Consider the following 26624-nt stretch of genomic DNA (forward strand, 5'->3'; position numbering starts at 1 on the left):
GCAGACGTGCACTCAACAGTCACTAAATTAGCTCCTTTCAGTTGTCTGTATTTTGCTGCCGAATGATCGTGTTTTATATCTTGTTGGTGTGCCAAATCCTGGTCCCCTGCACAAAGGCCAATGTCCTATGTGGGAATTGATGGTGTAGAATCCTGCACCCCAACCCAGCAGTAGACTGCATCTGCTGCTACAGACAATGAGCTACAGCAGCACATACCTCCATGGCACTTCTTCCCAAGACTTGCTAATTTGGAGAGGTGTTTTTTAATCACAAAAGGGGTAGTGGGCACAACATAAAAACACAGTGAAGCCCAAGGGTCTATGCTAAATGCTGTTCCCAGTCCCAGGCCATCCCCAGGGAAGTAGGGAGGGAGTAGTCCTTACCTTCCCTGCAGCACAACAGCAATTTTGTCTGGCCTCAGCAAGGGCTGTGCAAGGGGGAAAGGCTCTTTGTACCCTTTCCAACCTAGTGTGCAGCTGCATAAAGGCCAGGCCTTAGAATTATACTATAGCTACATTTCAAATGCATGTAGTTAATGTACAGTGAATGTTGTTTTTGGTAAATACACTGCAATTATATTACTATCACCAGCGGATATTCACAATATAGGTATATAGTAATGAGAATACAGGAGTATTGGAAAGCATATGTCCTAGTGGCAGAGTTATGGTTTAACATAAAGACTTAATTGTCTAGAATGGGATTTATAAGTATTGATGGTCACAGAAGACTTTGAATGATAATATCCAAACTGTTGCATGTTTCAATTTTTTTGGCCTGATTCTCATTTATTTGAAGGCTGTTTTAACCTGCCCTGGCAAGGTAAAGGGGCCTCAAACTGGATGTAACCAACCTGCTCCCCTTTACACTGCCATTGTGGTGCAAAGAAGCCTTAGGGTAGCTAAGAATTAAGTCCTTAAACTATAACCTCTCCCCCAACACCCCCCACACACAGAGCTGCTTCATTAAGTAAGGACTTACTTGTTGATCCAAAGTATGAAGTTGTGAATTTCTTCTTACACACAGGATTTTATGCAAAGTACATTACTAAACATATTGGGCCAGATTCACCAACTGTGGTGCAGGGAGGTGTACATCACATCTACATCCATTTTACATGATTTTAAATTGACCCATTTTTCGTGAAGCTTTTCATTATTTTTGTATGGACATTTTTAGTCATTGTTTGCAGTGCTGTTGTAGCTGTGTTGGTTCCAGGAGATGAATGGGCAATTGCCCACTTCATTTTAAGTGGAGTTCTATAACATGTGTGAACCTCTTATGCTGAACTAGTTGTCTCATCTTGTATTTAGCTTGGAGACTATAATTGCTTTCTCCAGACCTGGGGAAATGCTCTGTGAAGCTTGAAAGCTTGCCCCTTCCACCAACAGAGGTTGATGCTACAAAAGATATTCCCTCACCAATCAGGTCTCTCTCTCGCTCTCATTTTTAGTAATTATCAAGTAATTTTTGAGTAATTATCAAAACCCTTCAAACACTGTTACAAAATGCTTTACAAAGAAATCCAGGGCAAAAAAAATGGAAGATTTTAAACTTTGTAGTAGGGCAGCATTCAATATCTCAGAGGCATTTTCCAGAAAGATGGCTGTCACTAGTACATCTTGCCTTACGAATTTTAAAAATACTTGGTTGAGCAAAATAGACATAGTTTTAGTTTAAGAGCACTTACAACAGTTCTAAATCTTACCTTTCCTGTCCAGCCTACCCCCTTCCAGATGCAAAAATACACTAGAATCCAGGCAATTGCCAGTGTAATCGCTAATGGCCATCGGATTTGCCCTGGCTTTTCCAGTCCATCTGTCATTTGGTGCATGTTGCGTCTAGAATCAGCAAAAAGAATGGCACATTGGACAACTGCTTATTCTGAAGTGAGTATGTATATGTATTATAACAAGCTGAACTATGTATATGCACACAAATGATGTATAGAGAGATTCTGCTCAGCTTACTCCCAAAATTCGACCACAGCACTTGTCATGTTGGTGGTATTTACTATACTGTAATTGGAGAAACAGCGCTCTGTGTTCCATGCGTTTCCACATTGTCTCCAAGGAAGAGTCTATTTAAAAGAAAAAATATGAGTCAAGCTACTAAAAATGTTTTACAAGTAAACATTACCTCAGGTATATTCTCTTACTAGGAATGACAGCTGATTCGAAAGCTGATGTAGGTTGAGTTCTGCACTGCACGTATATCCCTGGGGGAATGTCTGCCATAAAAGTTATTTAACTTCTTCTCTATCATATGAATCAAATGTGAAAATGTTTCCTCCTTTCTTCACCATATCAGGCAAAAATGTTTCAGAATCAGCTATGCCTCTCAAAATGTGAGAGTGTATTGACAGTTCTTTAAGCTATGGCTGCTCTGGAGAGGAGCTTAAGAGTCCTTGTTACATTAAAGGTAATGAAATGTGACTATTATTGAGCACACCATATCCAAAGGTTTCAGTTTTCCTCTCAGACTGAGGAGGAGAGATGTTTACAGGAACTTGAACTACAATTGCTATTTTCCAGTGGCATTTTATACAACAGTGTTCCTTACTTTAAGAATTGATGTTTTGATAAAACCAGAATCTAATGACTGAATATCTGTGCAAGTAATTTTGGACAACGCTGATGTCAATAAAATATAAACCCTGTTGATAGTCATACTTTTGGAAGCCAGAGATTTTATATATTATTGCAGACTATTGCACAAGTTACAGCACACAAAGTGAGTTTATCAGAGACTTCATGGGAATTGAAAGTCAAAATACTCCAATTTAGACCCCAATCCTACACTCCTAACATATATCAGACTACCAACAACTTTGTTTCATGAAGAACATGTTATGCAAAATCCAGAAAATGTTATGTGCAAATAGAATATAGTCACAAACAAAGAAACTTGGTTCTTTAAGAGGACCAATTTCCCAGATCTGAAAGCAATCTTGAGCAGAATTGAGTGGGAGGAAAAAAGTAAAAGTGTGAATAATACTTGGGAATTGTTTTAGAATGCTTTAAGAAAATGTTTAAGAAAGCTGAAAGGTATCAATGACAAAAAATCTATGGCCAGTAAGGTTAAGGAAAATAGGAAGAAATTCTTTAAATGCATCATCAACTAACAAAATCCTAATATTGGTATTGAATCATAATCTCATAGAACCATAGGGTTAGAAGGGACTTTAAGGGTCATATAGTGGCCAAGATGAAGGATTTGTTGTGTCTAAACCATCCAAGACAGATGGCTATCCAGCCTCTTTTTGAAAACCTCCAGTGAAGGAACTTCCACGACTTCCCTAGACAGTCTGTTCCATTGTCCTATTGGTTTTACAGTTAGGAAGTTTTTCCTGAGATTTAATCTAAATCCACTATGCTATAATTTGAACCCATTGCCTCTTGTCCTGCCCTCTGTGGCAAAAGAGAACAATTTTTCTCCATCTTTCTAATGGCAGCCTTTCAAGTATTTTAAGATTGCTATTGTGGCCCCCCTTAATCTCTTCTTTTCCAAACTAACAATACCCAGTTCCTCCAGCCTTTGCTCATATGGCTGTATTCCATCCTTTTGCTCATACTGTTGCCCACCTCTGGATCCTTTCCAGTTTCTCTATGTCCTTTTTATACAGCGGTGACCAAAATTGGACACAGTACTCCAGCTGAGGCCTAACTGGTGCCAAGTAGAGTGGTACTATCACCGCCCGTGACTTGCATGCTATGCCTCTATTACTGCAACCCAAAATTGCATTTGATTTTTTTTACAACAGCATTGCACTGTTGATTCATGTTGAGGTTGTGATCCATCACAACTTCCAGATCCTTCTCAGCAGTGCTGCTGCCAAGCCAGTTATCCCACATTCTGTATTTGTGCATTTGGTTTATCTTCCCTAAGTGTAGGACCTTACATTTGTCTTTGTTGAATTTCATTTTGTTGTTTATAGCCCAGTTCTCCAATTTATCAAGATCCCTTTCAACTTTAATTCTATACCCCAAAATGTTTGCAACCTCCCCTAGCTTTGTGCCATTTGCAAATTTGATCAGTGTGCTTTCTATTCCTATATCCAGGTCATTAATAAAGATATTAAATAACACTGGACCCAGAACAGATCTCTGTGGAACCCCACTTAAGACCTCCCTCCAATCTGACATCATTCCATTAATAGTTACTCTTTGTTTGTGGCTGTATAACCAATTATGTATCCACTTAACGGTAGTTCTGCTGAACCACCATTTCTTCAGCTTACTTATAAGAATGTCATGTGGGACTGTATCAAAAGTCTTGCTAAAGTCCAGGTATATTATGTCCACTGCATTCCCCCTATCACCAAACCAGTTACCTTGTCAAAGAAGAAAATCCAGCTGGTTTGGCATGATTTGTTCTTATTAAATGCATGCTGGCTGCTAGTGATCACTCCTTCATCCTCCAACTATTTGCAAATGGAATGTTTTATACATGGATCTAGTAGCTTCCCAGGTATCGAGGTCAATATTATATTTGTTCAATATTAGATAAGGATGGTAAAATTGTCTATCGTGAGTGAAAAAAGAAGACGTTTTCAATAAATATTTATGTTCTGTATTTGTAAAGAAGCAGGATGTTGTATTCACATCTTACAGCAGGGGTTCTCAAACTGGGGGTCGGGAACTCTCAGGGGGTTGCGAGATTATTACATGGGAGGTAGCAAGCTGTCAACCTCCACCCCAAACCCTGCTTTGCCTCCAGCATTTATAATGGTGTTAAATATATAAAAAAGTGTTCTTAATTTATTAGGGGGTCACACTCAGAAACTTGCTATGTGAAAGGGGTCACCAGTACAAAAGTTTGAGAACCACTGTCTTACAGCGATAAGAAAATTCTTTCTATTCCATTAGTAAATGGAAAGGATGTTAAACAGAAATTGTTAAAGTCAAACATTTTTAAATCAACAGGACACCCATAAGTATTAAAAGAATTGGCTGAGGGGCTCTCTGAATCACTAAAATTAATTGTTAATAAATCTTGGAACACTGGGAAAGTTCCAGAGGACTGGAAAAAACTTCATGTTGCACCAATATTTTAGAAGAGTTAATGAGATGACCTAGGATATTACAGGCTGGTTGGCCTGATATAAATGCCGGGAAAGATCATAAAAAGACTGATATGGGATGCAAGCAGTAAAGAAATAAAGGAGAGTCAACAAACAGATTTGATGCCTTTTTGAGATTACAGTTTTGCTTGATTAAGGCTGCTGTATTAACTTAATAGACTTAGACTTTTGTGAAACATTTGACTTAGTCCCATAAAAATATCAGCACTATGCAAAATCAGTATAGTGCAAATTAAATGGCTCAATAACTGGTTAGCTCAGTGGTTCTCAAACTTTTGTACTGGTGACCCCTTTCACATAGCAAGCCTCTGAGTGCGACCCCCCCAATACATTAAACACTTTTTTATATATTTAACACCATTATAAATGCTGGAGGCAAAGCAGGGTTTGGGGGTGGAGGCTGACAGCTTGCGACCCTCCATATAATAATCTCATGACCCCCTGAGGAATCCTGACCCCCAGTTTGAGAACTCCTGGGTTAGCTGATATATCTCAAAGTAATTACTGTATAAATAAATGGGGAATTTTCCTAAGGGGTGTTTCTAGTGGGATTCTACAGGAACCTGCTCTTGATTCAGTGCTATTCAATATCTTTTAATAATAATTTGGAAGAAAATATAAAATCATTTCTAGTAACATTTGCAGATAACACAAAAAATGGTGGAGAGGTAAATAATGATAAGGACAGGTCAGTTACACATACTGTCCTGGACTGTTTGGTCAAGTACACTTTTGTTTGAACAATGTGCACTTTAATATAGCTAAATGCAGTCATATATCTTGCAACAAAAAACTTGTTTGGGAGACAATATTTTGACATGGAGTGACACTGAAAAGAACTTAGAGGTAATGGTAGATAGCCAATTGGACAATAGTTTCCAGTGCAATGCTGTAGGTAAGAGAGCAAACAATCTCTGGATGCATAAGAGGAGGAATTTCAAGTAGGAGTAGAGAGATGGTATTACCTATGTATACAGCATTAGTGAGGCCATTACTGAAATATAGTGTCCAGTTCTGAAGTTCCCATTTCAAAAATAATAATGAAAAACTGGTAAGGGTTCAACAAAGAGCTGCAAGAATTATTCAAAGTCTGGAAAATATGACTCAGAGTGAGACACTCAAGAACCTCATTTTATTCAGTTTATCCAAGAGAAGGTTAAGAGGTAACTTGATCATGGTCTACAAGTAGCTACATAGGGAAGACCTTTCTGATAGATGTAGCAGAGAAAAGCATAATAAGATCCAGTGGTTGGAAGCTGAAGCTAGACAAATTCAGACTAATAATAAGGCCCAACTCTTTTTTAGCTGTGAGGGTAACTGACCATTGGAACAACTCACTTAGGGACATGGTGGATTCTCTGTCACTTTCAATCTTTAAATCAAGACTAACAAATATGTTATAACTGAAACAGACATTATGAGTCTGATGCAGAAATTACTGAGTGATGTTCTATGGCCTGTGTTATACAGGAACTCAGACTAGATGACCATAATTGTCCCTTATGGCCTTAAATCTATGAATCATGAAAACACCTTAAGTCCCTAACTAAGGCACTTGTCCAGAAACAAGATGCAAGTTCTGATGGAGTATGTATTCATTTCAATTTAATGTGTTTTGAAAGTGGCTTTACCAAATTGTTTTTTCTACCCATTTTTTAAAATTTATAGAAAACAAAAGTTTCTTAAATACGAACTATAGAAAATAATGAGAAGCAAAGTAAAGCTTCCTTAGAAAAGCCAAGTCAATCGAGACTAATGGAAGCTGAATTTCCATTGTGGCATGCACAATACTGAACAACAAAACATCATCAACAAACTGAGCCAGATTCTTGACTCTGCCATGGCCCCTTTCAGCCACTTCATTGGCACAAATTAGTCATACAGCTCTCTTAACTGACCTCCTTAAGTTTTCCCCTATGTAGATGGTTCCTCGGTAATACAGAACCATGCTTCTGCATTGGTGTGGGGCATGGTTGGAGTGCCACTGCACTCTGGCAATCCATGGCTTCCAAAAGACCTCTCTGGAGTTACAAACTGCCTTGAGGCTGCTCTAAAATGCACCGAGGGGAACTGAACCGATCTCAGGATTGGGGAACCCCAAAGATGCAGAAAAGCTATCTTTGTCCTCCCCCGTCCATGATCTTCTGATGAACAGAGCTTGGCCAGCCCAGAGAATCTGGGCCTCTATCTTATAACAACATGGCAGCATAGAGAAAAATGTTTCTAAAGAGGAGTTGTTGTTCTGTGCTCACCAAGTGCTACATTGTTGTTTGTTTCTTTCTTTCTCTTTGGGGGAGAAGAGTGGAGCATCTTGGTAAATAAGGAACACAAGATCAGATCTGTTTTACCTATGCTTGCTCTGATGAGAACTAAATGGAAGGCATCTCCTACAATCTATACACATATGGGTCGAATACCACTTAAATTTCCATGAAATTCAATTCAGTATATAGTGGAAGCGAATGAAGATTGATTTAGACTGTGCTCTACAAGAAGTGTGTTGTCCTTAGGCAAAACTCTCATTCATTTTAATAGGAGTTTTGACTGGGTAAGAACTTCATAAAAACTGCATAAGTGGGTCCAGTTGTACAGCAATGGTGCTTAATACATTATGAATAATAAATATGAAATTAATAAGTCCAAAATTTCAATGTGCCAACTGTAGATCAAGTTATAATAGACCTTTATTTTAGTGATATTGCTTGTTGACAAAACAATACTCAACTTTAGAGCTTATTTAAATCTTTCAACTCAAATATTTTTCTAATGAAAAACAGGGTTTCTTTGAACACAGTATTTTGCATGAAAATGTCTTTTGTCAACATTTTTGGTCTTTTGACAACACTTTTGGTCTTTTAAGGGGAAATTTTGAAATGAAACAAAAACTTCTTTGAAACTGAAATTTATTTTGTTTCAGTTTTTTGAAAACCAAAAACATTTCAAATTTCCTTCTCCCCCCATTTTTCTGTCTTCCTTCTTTTTCCTACTAAGTATAACAAAGTGAATAATGTCCAAAGTTTTTTTTTTCTCCATCACTTTTTTCACTGTATCTTTTCAAAACTTTGTTAACATTGGAAAAGTTACAGAGTGGCAAAAGGAAAAATGAAACACTGCAACATTGCCACTCTAACTCTCCCAAAATTAGAGAAGTTACAGAATAAAAAAGGAGAAAAAGGAAGAGAAAAAAAGTGATGAGTGTCTAGGGGACCCTAAACCTCATTCATTCCAGGCAATCATGATTGAAAATAGAGAGAAAAAATCTGAAATTCCCACATTTTGGTAATTTTTGGCTTTTAGAAAAGCTGAATCCAAATGAAATTTTCACTGAGTTTTGTAATTTTTTGAATAAAAACCCTGAATACATTTTTTTCATTCTAAATTTTTGTTGGGAAAAAGGGAGTTTTTGTGTACTTTGTTTATATTTTTTAAACTTTCTCTACTTAAATATAAGAGGTTCCATTCAATTTAGTTCTCAAAAAATTATTTTTTAAATCTACAATGATGTTTACAAGGAGGTGGATTGGATTAAGCAGCTATCTGCAACAAGTTTTTGCTTCTTCTATTAAAACAAAAGTACACACACACTTACAGTAGTAAATGAATTATATAGGTAATATATGGCCCAAGAAATAATCACAATGTAGTAAATATTTAGCCAAAAGGACAGGACAGCAGCTGCTAACCCCACGCCTGCAGGAAAACAAAACAAAACAAAGTGAATATTAGAGATTTTTCTACTATTCTTAGCAATGTTTTTAACAACATCAGCATTAATATAAATGGTGACAGTTGAAAGGGGAAACATCATATACAGAACAATTACATCGTATTGATTTATTGATAATGCATCCAGTTGAAACTCTAGAAGTAACATTATAACAAGTGGACACTAATTTTAGGTGATTCATGTTTTGGGTACCCAAATTGAGATACCTGATCCCTGATTTTGTGACATGATAAACCCTTGCAGCTTCTATTGACTTCCACTGGAGTTGTGGTGCTTAGCACTTCTGAAAATAACAAAAACAAGCATCTCCTAGATGTCTCTAGTTGGCACCCCAAAATGAGTGGGTACTTTTGAAAACTGAGGCCTAGTTTTATGTGCAGTACTATGTTTCAATAAATATGAAAAGCTCCCAACCCACAAACCCACACTCTACCATGTTGCATCCTCAAGTAAGCCACCACACCTCAGCCCTGGTCCCTCAGAAATTGCCTGTGGACATAGAATAATTATCCCCCAGCAGCCAGCAAACTCAGGCTGTGTTGGACCAAAGGCAGAGAGCACAGTTGTGGACTATCCACCGAGAATGCCCCACCCTCAGCTTCCCACGGGAACCCCTCGAGGGACTGTATGGTATTCAAGCTGATCTCAGAGGTACATGGGACCCAAACCATAAAAGACTTTGTCGACCAAAGTCAGTACTTTGAATTGTGCTTGGAGAAGATCTGGTGTACACTGTAGAGCACAGATGTAATGTGTTATCTGTGGGAAACACCATTATGTAAGCTGTAACCTGCATCGCCTGAATTTTCCAAGATGCTTTCCAGGTGTAGTTCTATTGCAGTAATCCAGACAAGAGGGGGACAAGGTGGAAGTAAGTATGGTATGGTCTGCATTCAACGGGGAAAGTCACACACACAGATGGCAATGCAGGAAAGCTAAAATGTGTACTGTAGTGTGGAGCAGAACTAACTTTTGAATACATATTTGAAACTTGTTTAATTTCAGGTTTCACTACTAACCCAAAGTCCTAGCTCTGGGTGCTGTGGTTTCATCTACAACCAAAACAAAACTCACGGTTTCTCATTGTTGGCATCTCAAACCAGGAAAAACTAAGAAGTTTGGACTAAGTTTTGCTCTGAGGTTCAAACTTAAAGTTATTCTATTGGGACCTCTAGGCATTATTGTAATACAAATAATAATATTAATAAAAAACAGGGGCTGAAAACCCATATGAACCAGGATAAAAGGAGATTGTCTGACACTGCTATGAACTGAAACCATTATATTTTATACCTTCTCAACATAGAACTATTCAAAACAATCTTTACTCTTCTGTATTCTATCAGAAATATAAATTTATAAGACTAAGTAAAACATTTATTCTGAGATTTTCAGAACTACTCAAGAAATTTGGATGCCCAACTTCTATTAATTTTAATGGAATCTGAGTGTCTAAATCCTTTAGATGACTTCGAAAGTTTCAGCCCCAGTTCAAAAAATCAGATGTTTCTTTAAAAAAAATGAGCAAAGTAAAAATGAAGGAACATTATCTGCTCTGTAAGTGCATTGAACAGTTTCTGTGACCTAGAAGTATCAGAACAGTAGATGTTAATACAAATCTCATATTGTACCTTTAAACATTGGAGCAAGCTTCCAGACTCCGAGGCCTCCTATAGATGTGAACTGACCAAGGGAACATTCCAAAAGAAATAGTGGAACTCCAGCAAAAATTAAAGTAAGGAAATATGGAATCAGGAATGCTCCTAAAAGGAATACAGCAAGTGGTCCATTACAGGGAAAAATTATCTTAAATCTACATTTTTATGAAGAGTCCAATACTTCCATACCTATTATACAACAGATTTTTTTCATGGTATCATTTTTATTTTGATTATTCAAAATAGCTAACATGCATGAATGACTTTCTGAACAATTGTTAGCCCTAAGAGGTAGAAAGTCAAGGAGAAAAGAACTTCACCTAATATCATTTGGAATGCTTGCTTTTAAAATAGTTCAGGTGGCACAAAGAGGAAGGAAAGTAGCTGGATCTGGCTGGATGAGAATTACCCTGCCATAGGGAAGCTCACAGCTGGTGTAGCCAGCCCTCACGCCATTGCCCCACAAATTCATCCCAGGTGTAGTGGGTGAGGAGTGGCACTGCAATGTGCTCCAGCTAAGGCTAATTAAAGTTGCCAGCCCCCAGGCTGCTCTAACCTCCACAGGCCCCACAGCAGTGAAATCCACCCTGAGAATCAAAGAGCTATAACCAATTCTTTGATGGCACCCTCCCTGCCACACCAAGCAAACAATTAATTTTCTTATTTTTATAGGTGGAAAAAAGATTAGCAGCAACTTACACTTTAATGTTAAAATAAACATGTTGTGGGGAGGTCTATCTAAATATATACTGCAGGCTACAAACATAAAATAAAATGTGTACCTCCGCCGTTCTTGCCACAAAGGTATGGAAATCGCCACACATTCCCCAAGCCAATGGCATAACCCACACATGACATAAGAAAGTCAAATCTTCCTTTCCAGGTGTCTCGGTCTGGAATATCTGTTTTTTTCTTCTGTACTTTCACTACCAAGGTTTTAGGCTTGTCATTGGTGATTGAAGCATCACTAAGTTCAGTGGAGATTTGTCCATCTGCAACTTTTGTTCCATTCGTTGCCATGTCTCTGGGTTTAGCTGGAGAGGCTCTGGCAGGTGGACGAGAAATTTCAGCACCAGTCCACGTGGACAGCAGCTTTGCGGCTCTTAATTACCCAACTAGGGAGCTAAGAGTTTGGTAAAATAAAACAATGCTGTAATGGTTTGTGATCCAATCAAAAATCCCAGAATCAAATTCTCTATTAATCTGTAAGACATAAGATCAAAACAGAATTCAGAAGTGCTTCTACTGTAACCTCTTGTTTGAGGCCTGATCCAAAGCCTGTTGATATCAATGAGACAATGTCCATTGATTTAATAGCCTTTGAATTGAGGCCTTTCCTTATAAAAGCTTCTTTTGCTGTATGTTTTATCTAAGGGCTTGATCCTGCCTTATGGGAGGTTCGGTGTTGACTCAATGATAGCAGGATCAGAGATAAAATAGTGAGAGAGCAAACATGAAACTACATAGTCAGCTTCAGATCTCATGCTTCTATAAACATGCATTAAACAATTCCAAATAGCACAGCATAACATTTATCAGAACGTGATGGTCTATATTGACTTTATCTTATGCTCCAAGAAAAGCAACAGAGTGGTGGCAACAGTCATGAAAATTAAACAAAGGCTCTTCACACATCCCAAATAATGCCCATGCTTTAATAAAGATTAGGAATATTTTTTTCGACTAGAATTTGGAGCAGTTTTGCCTGCAGAAAATAGGAGTTTAAAATTAATTTACAGGTTGGTCAGGGACCCAGCATTTTCACATTCCAGTGCATAATTTTGCTCCAAGGCATGATGTGTCAATAATGAAATCTCTGCTTTAAGAGTTTAAAAGAGGAATGTTTTCATTGTTCAAATTTTAATAAATCATTGACATTCTACATTTACATGTTAAAGATTTATTCCCATGATAATTGCAGGTTCTCTTTATTTGCAGGGAGCCATCATGACTATCACAGTGTTATTTTCTACAGATAATTGCTGTCCTCTTATTATTAAGACGGTGCATATATAACAGCACCTTTCATCCAGGAGACTCCCAAAGGAATTTGCAAATAGTAGGTTATATTGAACCACAAGGCTCAACCCTTAAAGGATGAAGTAAAGTAAGTCACACACTTATATATTCTTACAATTAACAGCTAGCATACAGAGCACAGATTATTCACTCTACCTTGTAATTTAAGGTAACAGGCTATAATGATCACACCATCCTTGCCCTGTATTTTCTGGTATGGGTTACACCCTTGGGCCATTTAAACAGCATTTGCTAGTACTGAATCAATCATTCTGCACAGCTTTACCATGTCCATGTTACTCTTTTGTGGCCTCAGTACACACAGGAGAAGCAGCAGAAAATAGGCATGACTGTACTATAAATAACTTGTGACATCTCCTGCAAAGTGCTACGCATCTGCAATTCCTATTGACTTCAATGGCTTAATTTCAATTCAACCAACATCTTTAAGGATATGAGCTCTTGAATACTGAACATCCATACGTCATTTGCAAGGGGCAAATGATTTTAATAACGAGGGGGCTGAGCATGCATTCAGTTAGTTAACAATAATTAAAACTGAACTTTGGAATGAAAACAACAAGATTCACTGTAAAGTTATTTGGATGCTGCCTATAGAAATCATACATGTTGTTCCTGTGTTAGCAGTATGGGTGATACAAAGCCCAGGAAGAACAAGTTACTCACACTTTCCTGAAATAAAAACAAACAAGACAGAGTTTATTGGCTTTACTCTGCAGGTTGTATTTATAATCAACAGAAATTGTAACTGAGAGTTTAAAAGACTCTCAGTTATAAACAGTCCTCTGAAACTTTTCAAATATCACTGTACTTTCTATTCCTCTTTGATCCACAGGTCACATCCCTGAATAGAAAGATTTCATTTGGATAAATCACTTGGAGTTGTGCTGGAAAGAACACATCCATCAATCACAAAAATACATTTTTATAACATTATGTTCTTTTCTCTCCATTTTGCTGCTAGACTCAAATTGAGAATTACCAACAATTTATATCACTCTCTGATTAAGTCCTCCTCCTTTTGAGCTGCAATTCAGAGCACATCTCCTCTGATCATACATCTCTGGTCATATTTTAAATTACCATATTCTGTATTATGGTGCATGTCTGTTGGATCTTTCTGCAGGATTAGTTTCAAGCACTAAAAATATACTAAATATCCCATTTCATATTTAATACTTGATGGATAGGATTTGTTAAATACAAGTCAGCCAGGTTCATAAAGCATGTCCTTGAGACATGTGTGTCTTGCTCAAGATGTTTGATTCTTCTCTCCATCATATTCCATGCTTACGTACAGTTGTTCTGACTGCAGAGATCGGTGATGACATGTATCTCCAGCTTTCTCCACATATCAGATATTTCTTCCATGCTTTCCAGTTCATCAACCATTAGATTAAAATTAAAAGATAAATGCATTTACTTTGATTTTCTGGCTTGGAGACTTTCCTTTTGGTAAGGGCATCTGGTACTGTATCCATATTATTTGTAAAGGCTCCCATCTGTGTCTGCATGCTGCCAACTTTGGAGTGGGAGTGTGGGCCTTGGGAAAAATCAGTCTCCCCTTGCCATTTGGTCATGTTGGTGTTTGTTTGCGAGCACAGCAAACTTTGTGTTATCTCTGATTTTTAAGGGGGGGGGGGGGGGAGAACATCGTTTTGCCAACATCTGGACCAAAAGTTGCAGATGTAGGTATCAGAATGCTGCTCCAGCTGGCTGTAAGCACTGGGTAACCAAGGATTAATCTTACAATACTGTAAATGGCAAGAGCACCAGTGAGATTGGCTAAAGATGAGCAGCTGTGATCATTCCCAGCATCTCCAAGGTAGCAGACATTTCATTTACCATTTTGTACCATTGTAACACACAATAGCGCATTTCTTTTCTAACAGCCTCTCTTTCTTTGCCACAGGCTCAGATCAAGGACAGTTGCTGCAAAGTGGCTTCTAAATCTCCATCAGCAGTTTTTGTGCTAGGATTTTTTGGACAGGCAAAATCCCCCATTCCCTAAATTTATATGCAAAGTTTGGATACCTAAACAACTAGCTCGCTGATTTGTATCTGTAAACAAAGCTTGCATGGGAAAATGTGGGATTTCTGTGCATGCAAAGACACATGTACTCAAGAATGAGCTTGTGTGTGTGTGTCAGTGTCAGATTCACATATGAGGTTGAGGTCATTTTGAAAATTTGGTCTTCCCCATCAGGGACACACTATGAAACTCATGGGTCTCACCACAGGCAACTCTGCTATTATGTAGTAACAACTGTACAATTTGCTAACCCAAACTACTGATCAAAGTACAGAACTGCAAATGTTACTTTGCTGATTTGCTGAACAGCAACGGATATTACAGTGTTATTGAGTGTTCTACTGCCTATTCAGATCTTTTTTATGTTGAAATATGTGGCATTTTCCATTGGAACTTCAACTGAAGCTGTGCTTTCTTGTCATTAACACATACTACGTGCTCAAGAAAGAGGGGGCTGAATCTAATGAAAGGTGAGGAAAAGGCAAAGTAGAATAGATACTCCTGCTGGGAGTATGGCTGAGATCTATGTCACTGACTCACCACCATATCTTGCATCCCTGTTGGAAATGTCATCATGGTAGCCAAGGACTGTCTGAGCAAAAAGCAGAGAGAGACTAAACTATTTTCTCACCCCTACAGGTGGTGGGCCATACAGGTCTGAATTACAATACATTGCACTATCTTTGGGCATTGTACTGTACCCATTTGTGCCTTTCTAAGCTTTCTTGGGACAAGCACTAAGCTCTTTAAAGCACTATGTATACATAATAATTGTCTGGTATGCCGAAAGGACAGGAGACACTTGATACGGATTTTAATCATGCCACAACTTTATTATATAGTTGTCTGGGTCTACCCAGCAGATAAGTGTACAGTGCAGGCAAATCCATGTTTATTCAAATCATTACCCGCACCAGCCCCCCTTCATTTTCCATCCAGGTTACCCTCAGCCAACCAATAGCTTGGACCTTACCACCTACCCGCCTCGTAGAATGGTTAAGGTGAGCTATAAGAATGGGGTGCGATTGGCTCCCTGCCGTATCAGTCATAGGTGTCCCCAACCCACCTCCCCTGTTCTGTTCCTTTACTCAGCACCTCTTTTTAAGTCCTTTACCAGGCTACTTATCTGGTCACTGGATGCCTTCCCTATGGAGTACCTGCACTGGACATCCACCTCACACTTACAAAATAAGTTGCGACATATAGTCTACCACCTTTTCTTCTTACCAGAAAAGGTCCTCCCTGACACCAGCTCTGGGGAAGGTGAAAAAACGTCATTCCACCAAAACCAATCTGGTGGTGTGGGAAAAATTCTTTCCCAGTCCCCCTAAAAAGGAGTGACTAGCACAAAGCCCACAGCAGGTCCTAACCCAATCTGATATTCGCCACCTCTAGGGGAGGGACGGTGGGTGCTGCCTTTCCTGCGGTATGGAAAAAGGGGCTTCCAATGCCCAGGACTTGCACCTTTAGAGCCTTCCGACCTCACATTCCTGTTCACCTTTTGCAGCAATTTCTGATCTCATTTCCCTTTCCCTCCCCCTCACTATAAAGCACTGCTGCCTTCCCTCTGCAAGCCCAGACAATGTTCCCCCCACTTTAAGTGCGGTGCGGTCATTTCTTCCATTACAAATTCACACAACTTTATCATTGTGGGATGACTGCTTGGCTTCCTCAGATTCATTCTTTAAGTTTTCCATGCACATTGCTTTTTTGGGTTTTATTATCCACTTATAGAAAGAATAAAACTGCCTGTGCCAGTCAACAGAAAAAAATCAGAAGAGACATTTTGGGCTTATCAACCTGGACATTTATTTTAAAACTTTCACTTTAAAATAGAAATATCTATGCTGTGACACAATGGTCCAAATTCCCCTTCAATAGCTCAACTGAAGTCAGGGGAGTGATTAATTTGGCCCAGTATTCCCTGATTCTGGCAAAAAAGTATTGTTGGGGGCTAGTTAAATACACACGAATGGTAAAATATTCACCCTACTCCTTTATTTAGGGTTTAAGGTTGAGATTTCCCCAGGAGCCTTTATGGAGACAGGTGTCCAAATCTGTGTCCATCTCCCTTAGGCTGAAATTTTCAAAGGAACTCAAGTGAGTTGGAAAGTCTGTCTCAGGACAATGCGATGGTTTTCTGAATATGGGTGTGGTGCTTATGATAATAAGGAATCAAAGCTCCAGCTACAGTCAACCACAGGGTGGGAAGATGCTAAGCAACCTTAAACTGAGAAAGCTTGGGAACCCAGTTTGACCAATGCACTTCAATCCTGACCTATTAGAAAAAAAAAAAAAGGATGTGGAGAAGAAAATGGAAAGAACCATCTAGCAGCAAGCCTCTGCTCTTCCAGTATTCCCATGGCCCACTCTGAACTGCTACAGTTCCATGTCACACTGAGGGTGGACACTCCTGGGTGGCCCCCTGGATTCCTGTCTCACTGCCCTCATTGCATAACAGAACCTCACTGGTTCGGATGCCAGGGAGTCTTCACGATGGCTGAGATGGGCATGATTTGCCCCTTCGTGCCCCCTCAAACAGTTCTTTGGATGCCATTTGAACAATCTGCATTGTGACCACATTCCTGAAGCACGGCTATTAGCTTAGCACAAACTGCAGCCAAGGTAATGTAAATAAATCAGGGAGTGGAGGGACAGGAAAGAGGTAGAGCACTATATTGCCCCTTAATTAACAAAAGGATTACATCCCCTTCTCCAAAGCTGCTAAGAGATGTATTTCAAGGGTGCAAGAACTGGCCTCATACAACTCAAGCACACAGTGATATCAGCAACGTCTGTTACAAATGGTACCAAAAATCGAGAAGGTAGGATATGGAACCAATATGCTCTAGGAATTATTTTGGGGAAGATCTGTAGCCTGTGTTATAAAAGAATCAGATTAGATTATCACAATGGTTCCTTTTGACTTTGGAATCTATGAAACTGAAACACACACACAAGCATATGAAAAACCAAAGCTTCCTTTTAATGAATGAGCCCCCTATGTCAAGGATTCCATTAGCTTCACCCCATACTGTCCACTGTGTCCCTCACTAGAGTGTAACAGCTCCCAGGTCCTGGCTCAAGGCTATGTTCTAGCAACTTAACTCTATGAAATTCTAAACACCATTGCCTTACACACGCACACACACTGTTGGCCTGATCTAACTTTCATTGCCTCTTTCCATTGACTTGAGTGGGAGCAGAATTAAGCCTATTGTGAAAGCTGTTGTTAGAATTCTATTTGTATTGGTGAACTATGTTCAAAGGATATTGACTCTACATATACCACAAGTTTTTAGTTGTAAAACAAACTATGTGTAAGCAACATACCAAAGTAGACTTGGTGCATGAAACTGGGATTGCTGAATCTATTTGAAATGGTCACCTCCCATATCATGATATCCATGAGCAAGCTCCTCTTAGGGCCAAAATATCATAGTTGTCATTTACTGCCTGCATAAGTGACCTCTTTACTATGCAATACACATATGCAAAATACGATGCTATACTGCATGTACTATTTTACCACACACATTCATTTGGGACAGATTTTGAAAGGTACTTAGGTGCCTAAAGATGAAGATAGGGACCTAGTGGGATTTTCAGAAGTCCTCGACTCCTATCAATAGCACTTCTGAAAATCATCCTAGGTTCCTATCTGCATGTTAAGCACCTAGATACCTTTGAACATCTGGCCCTTTGTGGAACTCCTGGTAACGGATGTGATAATATTCATTTTAAAACATTTTGTAATGTAAACACTTTAGACTAAATTTTCAAGTGTAAATGCATTGGATGACTCTGAAAAAACAACAAAAATGCACATGTACACTATATGCTCACCTGTAATTGTAAATGCTTTTTAAGTACACTGTAACTACATCTTCTTACAGATTGCTGGGTAACTGCATATTGGACTAAATGTCCATGTTGTCTGTGTATGAGCAATATTTAATCACCCAAAATAAAATAATATCCACTGTTGTATACCATATGTTTTTGAATATGATTTCTGTAGAGACAAGCAAATGATCGTGAAATGTGTTTGGAATATCTGCTAAACATTTCCATGCATATTAGTCCAGACCCTTTGCTAGTATAAATAGATGTCACTTCTTTGGATAGAGTTGTGCCTATTTACATGAACAGAAGATTTGGCCTCCTGTATTGTTTGATGAACTACATGATTTACATTTCCTATTACAAATCTTGGAACTTGTCACAGCCACCAGTAGTGAAGGAAATGCAGTTGGATGTGCAAGTCTCAGTAGGCAGGTACTCAGATTTGTAATGCTCTGAATGGCCATTCTTTTTAACAGAATTCTTTTGGGGGGCAAAATTCAAACCCTAGACTGGTCTTGCTAAATGGACATTTAAAAAAAAATAGCCTATTGTGTACTAAAGTTACTCCCCTTGCAACCTGCCATCCAGTTTAGAGAGGCATAAATGTGCATTCTGTTATCATATCTGACACTAACCACCTTTGTAATCACTTACTTTAGGCAAATGCAGATGTGCACTCTTCAAAAGCTAAATAATAATAAAGCATAGACAGGCCGTTCACTTACTTAAAACCTAATGGCTATTTCAAATCTAAGGCTCCAACATGGTAAGGAGCTCCCCTACACATGGACCCTGCAGCTATGCAGAGTCCCACTGAATTCAATGTGGAAGTCCTTTGGGCCAAAACCGAAGATGGACATTGGTGATGAGGTTTTGCAGGTCTTGTGGTTAATGTAAAACTCCCTGCAGGTTATTCTGTGGGACAGACACACTTTTCTTGCCCACAATTGTCCTACCTCTGACCTTTCAAGCTACCTCTACTATGGGTTTCAAAGCAAGTTAGCTTCAATTTCCTTGCATTTACTTGATTGGGTTTGCCACAGCTCTTGTGAGCTCTCAGCTGGGGATCTGATGCTGGCATTAAGGATTGGTTTTGTCACAGTAATGCTGGGTTTCACAAAGCCATTTTATGAAATAAACAAAATAGGGGGGAAAAACAGTAAGCAGCAGTATTGAAAATGATGATTTCTGTGTGCTGACACCAGAGAGAAAATCAGGGTATAACAGAGGAGCCTTCTGGCTCCTGCCCCCGCTGGGCTGAGAAGGTCACACAGAGACCTTGGTGCAGTGCTCACCTGGTGTTTTAATTTACAGGTTGTGTTCCTACCCCATTTCCACCATACATATAGTCCCCTTCTTACAGTCCACTGGCAGGAGAGAGGGGGCAAGCACGCTCTCTCTGCTTCCCCTCACTGCCCTTCCTCTACTGCCGCTTCCCTCTTTCCAGCTCCTCCCTTGGCTTCCTTCCCCTGGGGCTTTTATGCAGCCCCAGCCCGATGAGGCAGCAGCTATTCCAGCTTCCCCAATCAGGGCCAGGTGATCTACCCAGCTCCAATTCACCTCCCCTAATTGGAGCTGGACTGACAGAGGGGTGGCTAAGCAGTTTTCTGCTTAGCACCCTGTCACACAGTGGCCGCATTTTGCTTCGAGCAACAAAATGATGAACCAAAAAAAGGAGGGAATATTTCTTTTTCCTGTTTTTGGTTCAGATTTTTCAACCATCTTCTCTCAAGCAGCAGTACAATAATTACACATAAGGAAAACCTCCCTTTCCATTAGAAAACTCTAAGCTGGAACTATGCAAGACTTCCTGATATTTGTTTTGGCCAGCGAGTAAAACAGAAAGTTGATGCACTGAAAGTTAAAGCTGTAGCCATATCAATGTTGAGACCCTGTGGGTGGCCAAGTGACTGGGGTAGTGAAGAGGTGGCTTAAATCAAATTGATTTAAAATGTTTAAAAGAAAGATATATGCAGTTTGGAGCTTCACAATATCCCCAAATCTTGCCCTCTATCTCCCCAAGCTGCAGGAGAGTCATCTCAGACTAGTCTGCCTCTCTAGTGCTCCCAGCAGAAGGGAACAGCGGGTTACCATCTCATGCTTTGAGCATATACTTACAAGGTTCCTATTTGTACTTCCCCCTCTTATCACCCCATAACAGACATTGCCTAAAACCTACCCTGCTTAGCATCTATAAAATGAGCATATAGTCATGGTTGACCATTAGAGGAGATCTAATCTACCTGGAACCTTTTTCCATATGTGTGTGTGTGGGGGGGAGGGGCAATTGTCCCAAAATTGAGATGTTTGCTGAGTAAATCTTTTAAGAAACAGATTCTGTTCCTCTTACTCATGCTGAGTGGTGGCTTACTTCATAAACAGCCCTATCAATTCTGAAAGGACTATTTGCAGAGTAAGGTGCTACTCAACATGAAATACAATATCAGAATCAGCCCCTAAATTCTCTAGTAACATTATTGGAAAACACTTTATGTCAGATTTATAAAAGGATTTGGAACTCCAACTATGCAGGTAGGTGCCAGGGGGGATTTATAAAAGTATGTTAAGTGAGTTGGGTGCTTAACTCTTTCATTGGGAGTTGGCCACATAACACCTTTATGTACTTTTGTAAATTCTACCTGGCACCTAAATATCTTTGTAAATCTGGCTCGCTGCCCTTTCTTCCCTGTTTCCCCTTTTGGTGCTTAATACTCAGATTGAGATAAGTAATTGCCATAATTCAGGAAGATTTTGCTTTGGAGAAAAGGACTAGCTATGGAAAGCACTCATCTGGACTATCATTTATTAATTACATCCAAAGTGATCTGATGTTTAATACACCTGATTATTTGGATAAGTTACCATTGTATTACAAATGGTTGAATCCATATTATCAGTATAGTATTAGTTGTGTGTATTACACTAGCACCTAGAGGCCTGAGCCAAAATCAGGGACCCACTGTGTCAGGCACCATATAGACAGAGAGGATTCCTGCTCCAGACGGGTTACAGTCTAAGCAGAAACAACAAAGAGACCGGTGGCACCTTAAAGACTAACAGATTTATTTGGGCATAAGCTTTCGTGGGTAAAAAAAACTCCCTTCTTCCATGCATCTGAAGAAGTGAGGTTTTTTACCCACGAAAGCTTATGCCCAAATAAATCTGTTAGTCTTTAAGGTGCCACCAGACTCCTTGTTGTTTTTGTGGATACAGACTAACACGGCTACCCCCTGATACTTGAGGCTAAGCAGACAAGATAGACAAAGGGAGGGAGGGTCTTCCCACATCCACTAAGGGCTTGTCTACACTGGCACTTTACAGTGCTGCAACTTTCTTGCTCAGGGGTGTGAAAAACACACCCCTGAGCGCAGCAAGTTTCAGCGCTGTAAAGTGCCAGTATAGACAGTACACCAGTGCTGGGAGCTAGCTCTTCCCCTCATAGAGGTGGTTTTCTTAGCATGCTGGGAGAGCACTTTAACGTTGCCAGTGAAGACGTGCCCTTAGTAGATTAGTGAGAGAGCTGGAATTACAACAGATGCTTTGAGTCCCAGTCCATTGCTTTATCCACTTGACTATACTGCCTTGCTACAGTCCTTCTAGGACTTCATTGTACACCTCTACCCCGATATAACACGACCTAATAGAATACGAATTTGGATATAACGCGGTAAAGCAGCACTCCGGCGGATCAAAGCAAGTTCAATATAACGCGGTTTCACCTATAATGCGGTAAGATTTTTTGGCTCCCGAGGACAGCGTTATATTGGGGTAGAGGTGTATTTCTGATATGCATGATACCAAAGGTATAAAAGATTCTATATTATTTGCATAGTGGAAACACATAGAAGTGGCAATCAAACACCACGGTGGTGTTAGGTACCATACAGACACAAGGAAAAGATGATCCCTGCCCCAAAGGGCGTACCATCTAGGTAAGCTAAGTAATAGTTGTTTTTCTGCATTATTTAATTTTCAGCCGGAAAAATTACATGATGCTCTTTCTGTTCCTTGAAAAGATAGGTGCTAAAGTACTTCTGGAGCAAATACTCATGCATGCAAATGCGAGGGTAGGTTTTAGCAAGTGCAGTTTTGAAATTTATTTTTCATGAGTGTTCATGCCAGAAGAACTTCAGCCACTCGAATGGAAAGCACATGTAAAAAGAGTGTGAGCAAATTCATTTCAAAATTTGAAAAAATATTCACAGAAAATGTGTTAGTTTATTTATCCATGTCATCTTTAAGTTTGTAAAGCAGAATGAAGCACTTTAACAAACCTCTTACTGAAGTCACAGGGCTGTTAGTTTTGGTTTAAAACTTGACCATAAGATTCTGGAGTATAGATTTGCAAAATTTTCTCACAGCTCACCCCGTTCTACTGCACAGTAAGAGTAGGGAAAGCCTCAGAGAGTCAGTGAGACTCCACACCCACTGTGCTCTGCAGTAGCTCTCCAATACTTTGTGGTGTGGAGGGAAGATTCGGGGCAGGAGAGAAAGAGAGTGTGTGTGGCTAATGGGTTTATAATGATATGCATTCACTAGCCAAAACCCAAAACACAGCAGGAGCAAAGGGGTTGCTGCAAGTGCCATCTGTTAGAATAATAAGAAGTAAAACTAAGGTCCTGGCTGCTTATTGCATTATAAATCCCAGGGAATTTTTCTTGTAGAGGTGATAACTTGGTACCCTAGCTCCACTTCAGTTGGTTGATTACTTTGTGCTTACCTAAAATTTCCCCTGCAATTTCAGTTGGAGAGGATTTCTCCACTTAGGGAAGTAGCAGTACAGGGCTGCTGAGCGTTGTTTAAAGGCTGCCACCTTCGCGTGTTTAGTGTTTTGGATATCCCGATAGTGAAAGGAGCTTACATATAGGTCAGTCATTTTTATTTCTCCGATGATGCCAATGGCCATAGCTGTCTTATACATTTCTTTTTAAAATATGGCTTTTGCAAGCTGGTTGCCTGGTTCGGGAAGGGCCCTGCTTTAGCCATTGCAGCCAGTGACTATGCTGGAGGATAGAGAGGTAGAGGTGCTCTGTCCCAGGGGCAGTTCCTGGAAGGATTCTGGCTGACCCCACACAGGCATATCCACTCATCCACCCACACAGCAGCAGATAGTACCCAGAAGCACAGCTAGCCCACTCTGCTAGGCAGAGAGAAAGGGAGAGAAGGTCTGAAGGCTCTACCAGCAGCCGCTTCAGTGGATGGAGGGAGAGGAAGCCCAGAGGACATCAGAGCAGCTGCTGTGCTGATCAGGGAGAGGCTGAGGAGAGAGAACGCCTAAGGCTTGGAAAGGAGAAGCTTCAAGCAAAGGCTCCTTGCAGAATCAAAGTAGTAAGGGCAATTCCTGCAGGCCACTAGAGAGGAATTTGCCATACGGAGCTAGACTGCTGCATGCCAGCACTCCCTTTTGTTGACCCCTTTTCTGAGTCTGCAGGGAGCCTGCAGTCTTCATAGCCTGGCAGATGCAAGATGGGAAAGAACTGACCCACCTGCCTCCTCTGTGGGAAACCAGCCCACCTGGCCTTTGCCCTATAGCTCACTCTGGTACTGTAATACAGCGATCACATTAGAGCAATGAATGAGCATAGAGTCATGGTGCTAATAAAAACTGTGCACCATCTACTGCTGTGTGTGAATCTCCTAAATCCCTGATGATATAAAATACTGCCTTAAATTAAAATGGGATATAAAACACTCTGCCTCCGTTTCTCACAACATACTGATCAGACCTCCAGGCTTTTGGTTTGTTTGAGATCTAGGAGCATTCCTCATTTGCCAAAGTGTAAAATTGTTCTTTTTGCATCAGTTTATTGCTTTGGACAATATCAAGAATGATTAAAAAAGAAATAGAAAAGACTGACTATTGTGTATCACTTATTTCTTTGATATAGCACACCATGTACAGTATATCACTGATGAATATGCTTAATGTTGGAAAATTACTAGTCATTAACTGCTAGCAATTATGAATATTTTATGGAATGTAAGTTATTTTAGTGAAGAACATAAATTACCTGTATAAACAAGAATTCCTTTACCATTAATTACTACTTTTAATTGCAATAGGGTTGAAATTCTGAACATATATATTATTTATAGGCAGGCTTGTAGTACCACCTATTAAGGTTTCCTGACAATTTCCATTATAAGACACTGTTTTCATTTGCTTATAATTTTGTTGACTTTAACCACTTAAGATGAAATTTTCTCCATACTAGGTGCCTGCTTGACTCCCTGTTCTCAGTGACAGTGCCTGGCTAAGAGCAGCTGAGAGCAGCCATTACAAGGAAAGTCCTTCTGAGTCTCTGTAGCCCTGAGCAGTTGCTCTGTGGGAATGGTACACATGTTGTCTGGACTCACAAAGGAGCTGTGAGGGGATGGAGCATGATCATTTGCTCTATGGGGATGGTTTATGTGTAATCCTGCCACATGTAGTAGCTGTGAGAGGATGGTCATGTCATCACTAGGGGCCGTGAGAGCCTCGAGCATGCTCAGTGAGGACAGAATCTTCTGAGATTTTAGCTGCTAAGCTCCAGCACATCTCTACTGAGCATATGTGAATTGCAATTTTTAAAAGGCTTCTGACTTGGCCAGATGTGGTCAGATTTTCATGGGCATGGCAAAAGGCACATCCCTGATACAAAGGCCATCCTCCTGCCAAATTTCAGCTCCCTTCTCCTGAGCATGGGGATGACAAAACTATTTAAAAAAAAAAAGGTCACCAGAATTTTTAACATAGGCAAAATAACGTAATTTTTATTAGCCTCCTTCTTAGAAACATTTTGACTGAAATTTTCCAAACAAATCTCGCCTGTGCTCTCACTGACTCCCTTGCTTGCTCTCAGGGAGGAGGAAGCTGCCTGATTTGAATGCAGAGGGAACAAAAGCCAGACATGGGAAGGAGGGAAAGGAGTAGATTGGGACAAGAAGTCTGGTGAGATTGGAACTGGAACCGGGAGGGCAAGGGGGGATTGGCTGAGAAGAGGGAAACACTGAAATCAGATGAGGAGGTGGAGGGGGAGACTGGGACTGGCTGGACAAGGAGACTGGGACTAGGAACCAGTGAGGAGGGAACAGGGGTAGTGGGCAGAATGGGAGAAGGATTTAACAAGGAGTTTGGGTGCAGGGGGACAACTGGGCAAAGAGAATGGGACAAGGAGACAGTGAGAGTGGAGACTGGGACATGTAGCAGGGAAGGGAGCGAAGGGGGAAGGAGACCGAGATTAGAAAAGGAGCCCAGGGAGGGAGACTATGACTGGAAGCCAGTGTAGGGGAATAGAGAGACATTTTGCATGATGATCCCAGAGGGGGGGTAACTGGAGCTAATTAGGTGAGGATACTGGCGCTGGGGATGGGGAGGGAGAGATTGGGACTCTGGCAGCAAGCCCAGAGTGGGAAACTAGGACTGGCTGGGCAAGGAGACTGGAACTGGGGCGAGAAGCCTGAAGAAGTGGAGACTGAGACTGAGGACTAGGTAGGCAAGGAGCATGGGACTGGGACAGGGAATCTGGGGTGGGGAAGAGACAGGACTGAGTCAGGAACAGGTTGGAGGGGATGGGACAGAGGGGTCAAGCTTGTGAGGAACAGGCAGAAGAATGTGTGCACACTAGAGCACACTTCCCTCTAGAACCTGGAATGGAACCTTTTCTCTGTGCCAACAAAGTTGTGACACTCACTAGCAAAGTGTCTCATCCCCCTCTGATGCTGGTCACATGCAAGATGACAACCTACTACTGCTGTCAGTTACTCCGTTAGCTCAAGTGGCAGAATTCAGTGCAGTGGATCTAAAGAATCCAGCTAGAGTTGGTTGGAAAAATTCCAACTAAAGATTTTTACATCAAACTTTGGTGATTTGTTAAAAATCAAAAGTGATTCATGGAGATGATTGGATTTTGACAAAGTTCTCACAGAAACCAGGCATTTTTCAAAACATGCCTATCAGATAGAAGACTGCCTGTTTACCTACCAGCTCACCCACCTGGATCCTCGGCAATACGTCTGCCAGCCTGCCTCTAAATCAGGGACTGTAGGGCTTAAATGGTCTGTGGCAGCCTGCCAGGTGGACTGTCCCGGAGCCAGGGCTCCATTCCCTTTCACAAAGAATTTTGAAATTTGTAGTTTTTATTCCAAATCAGAATGAAACCACATCCCAAAATATTGAAATTCTCCACAAAACCAAATTACCATTCTCCACCCAGCTCTAGCTCCAACCCTGCTGCTGAGTGTCATTATGATTAAAT

General features: G+C 40.3%; 1 protein-coding gene across 1 annotated transcript in view; it reads right to left on the minus strand.

Moving 5' to 3' along the window:
- SLC6A1 (solute carrier family 6 member 1) overlaps positions 1-26624 on the minus strand; it is a 105394-nt gene that overhangs the window by 27219 nt on the left and 51551 nt on the right. The window contains exons 2-6 of the mRNA XM_034775331.1: positions 11252-11672; positions 10443-10574; positions 8674-8774; positions 1972-2081; positions 1710-1842 (exon numbers count right to left, since the gene is read on the minus strand). Coding sequence (XP_034631222.1) covers positions 1710-1842; positions 1972-2081; positions 8674-8774; positions 10443-10574; positions 11252-11489 — 714 coding nt within the window. The 5' untranslated portion in view covers positions 11490-11672. The remainder of the gene's footprint in view (positions 1-1709; positions 1843-1971; positions 2082-8673; positions 8775-10442; positions 10575-11251; positions 11673-26624) is intronic.

This window comes from Trachemys scripta, chromosome 7, assembly GCF_013100865.1.
Source record: "Trachemys scripta elegans isolate TJP31775 chromosome 7, CAS_Tse_1.0, whole genome shotgun sequence".
Lineage (NCBI taxonomy): Eukaryota > Metazoa > Chordata > Testudines > Emydidae > Trachemys > Trachemys scripta.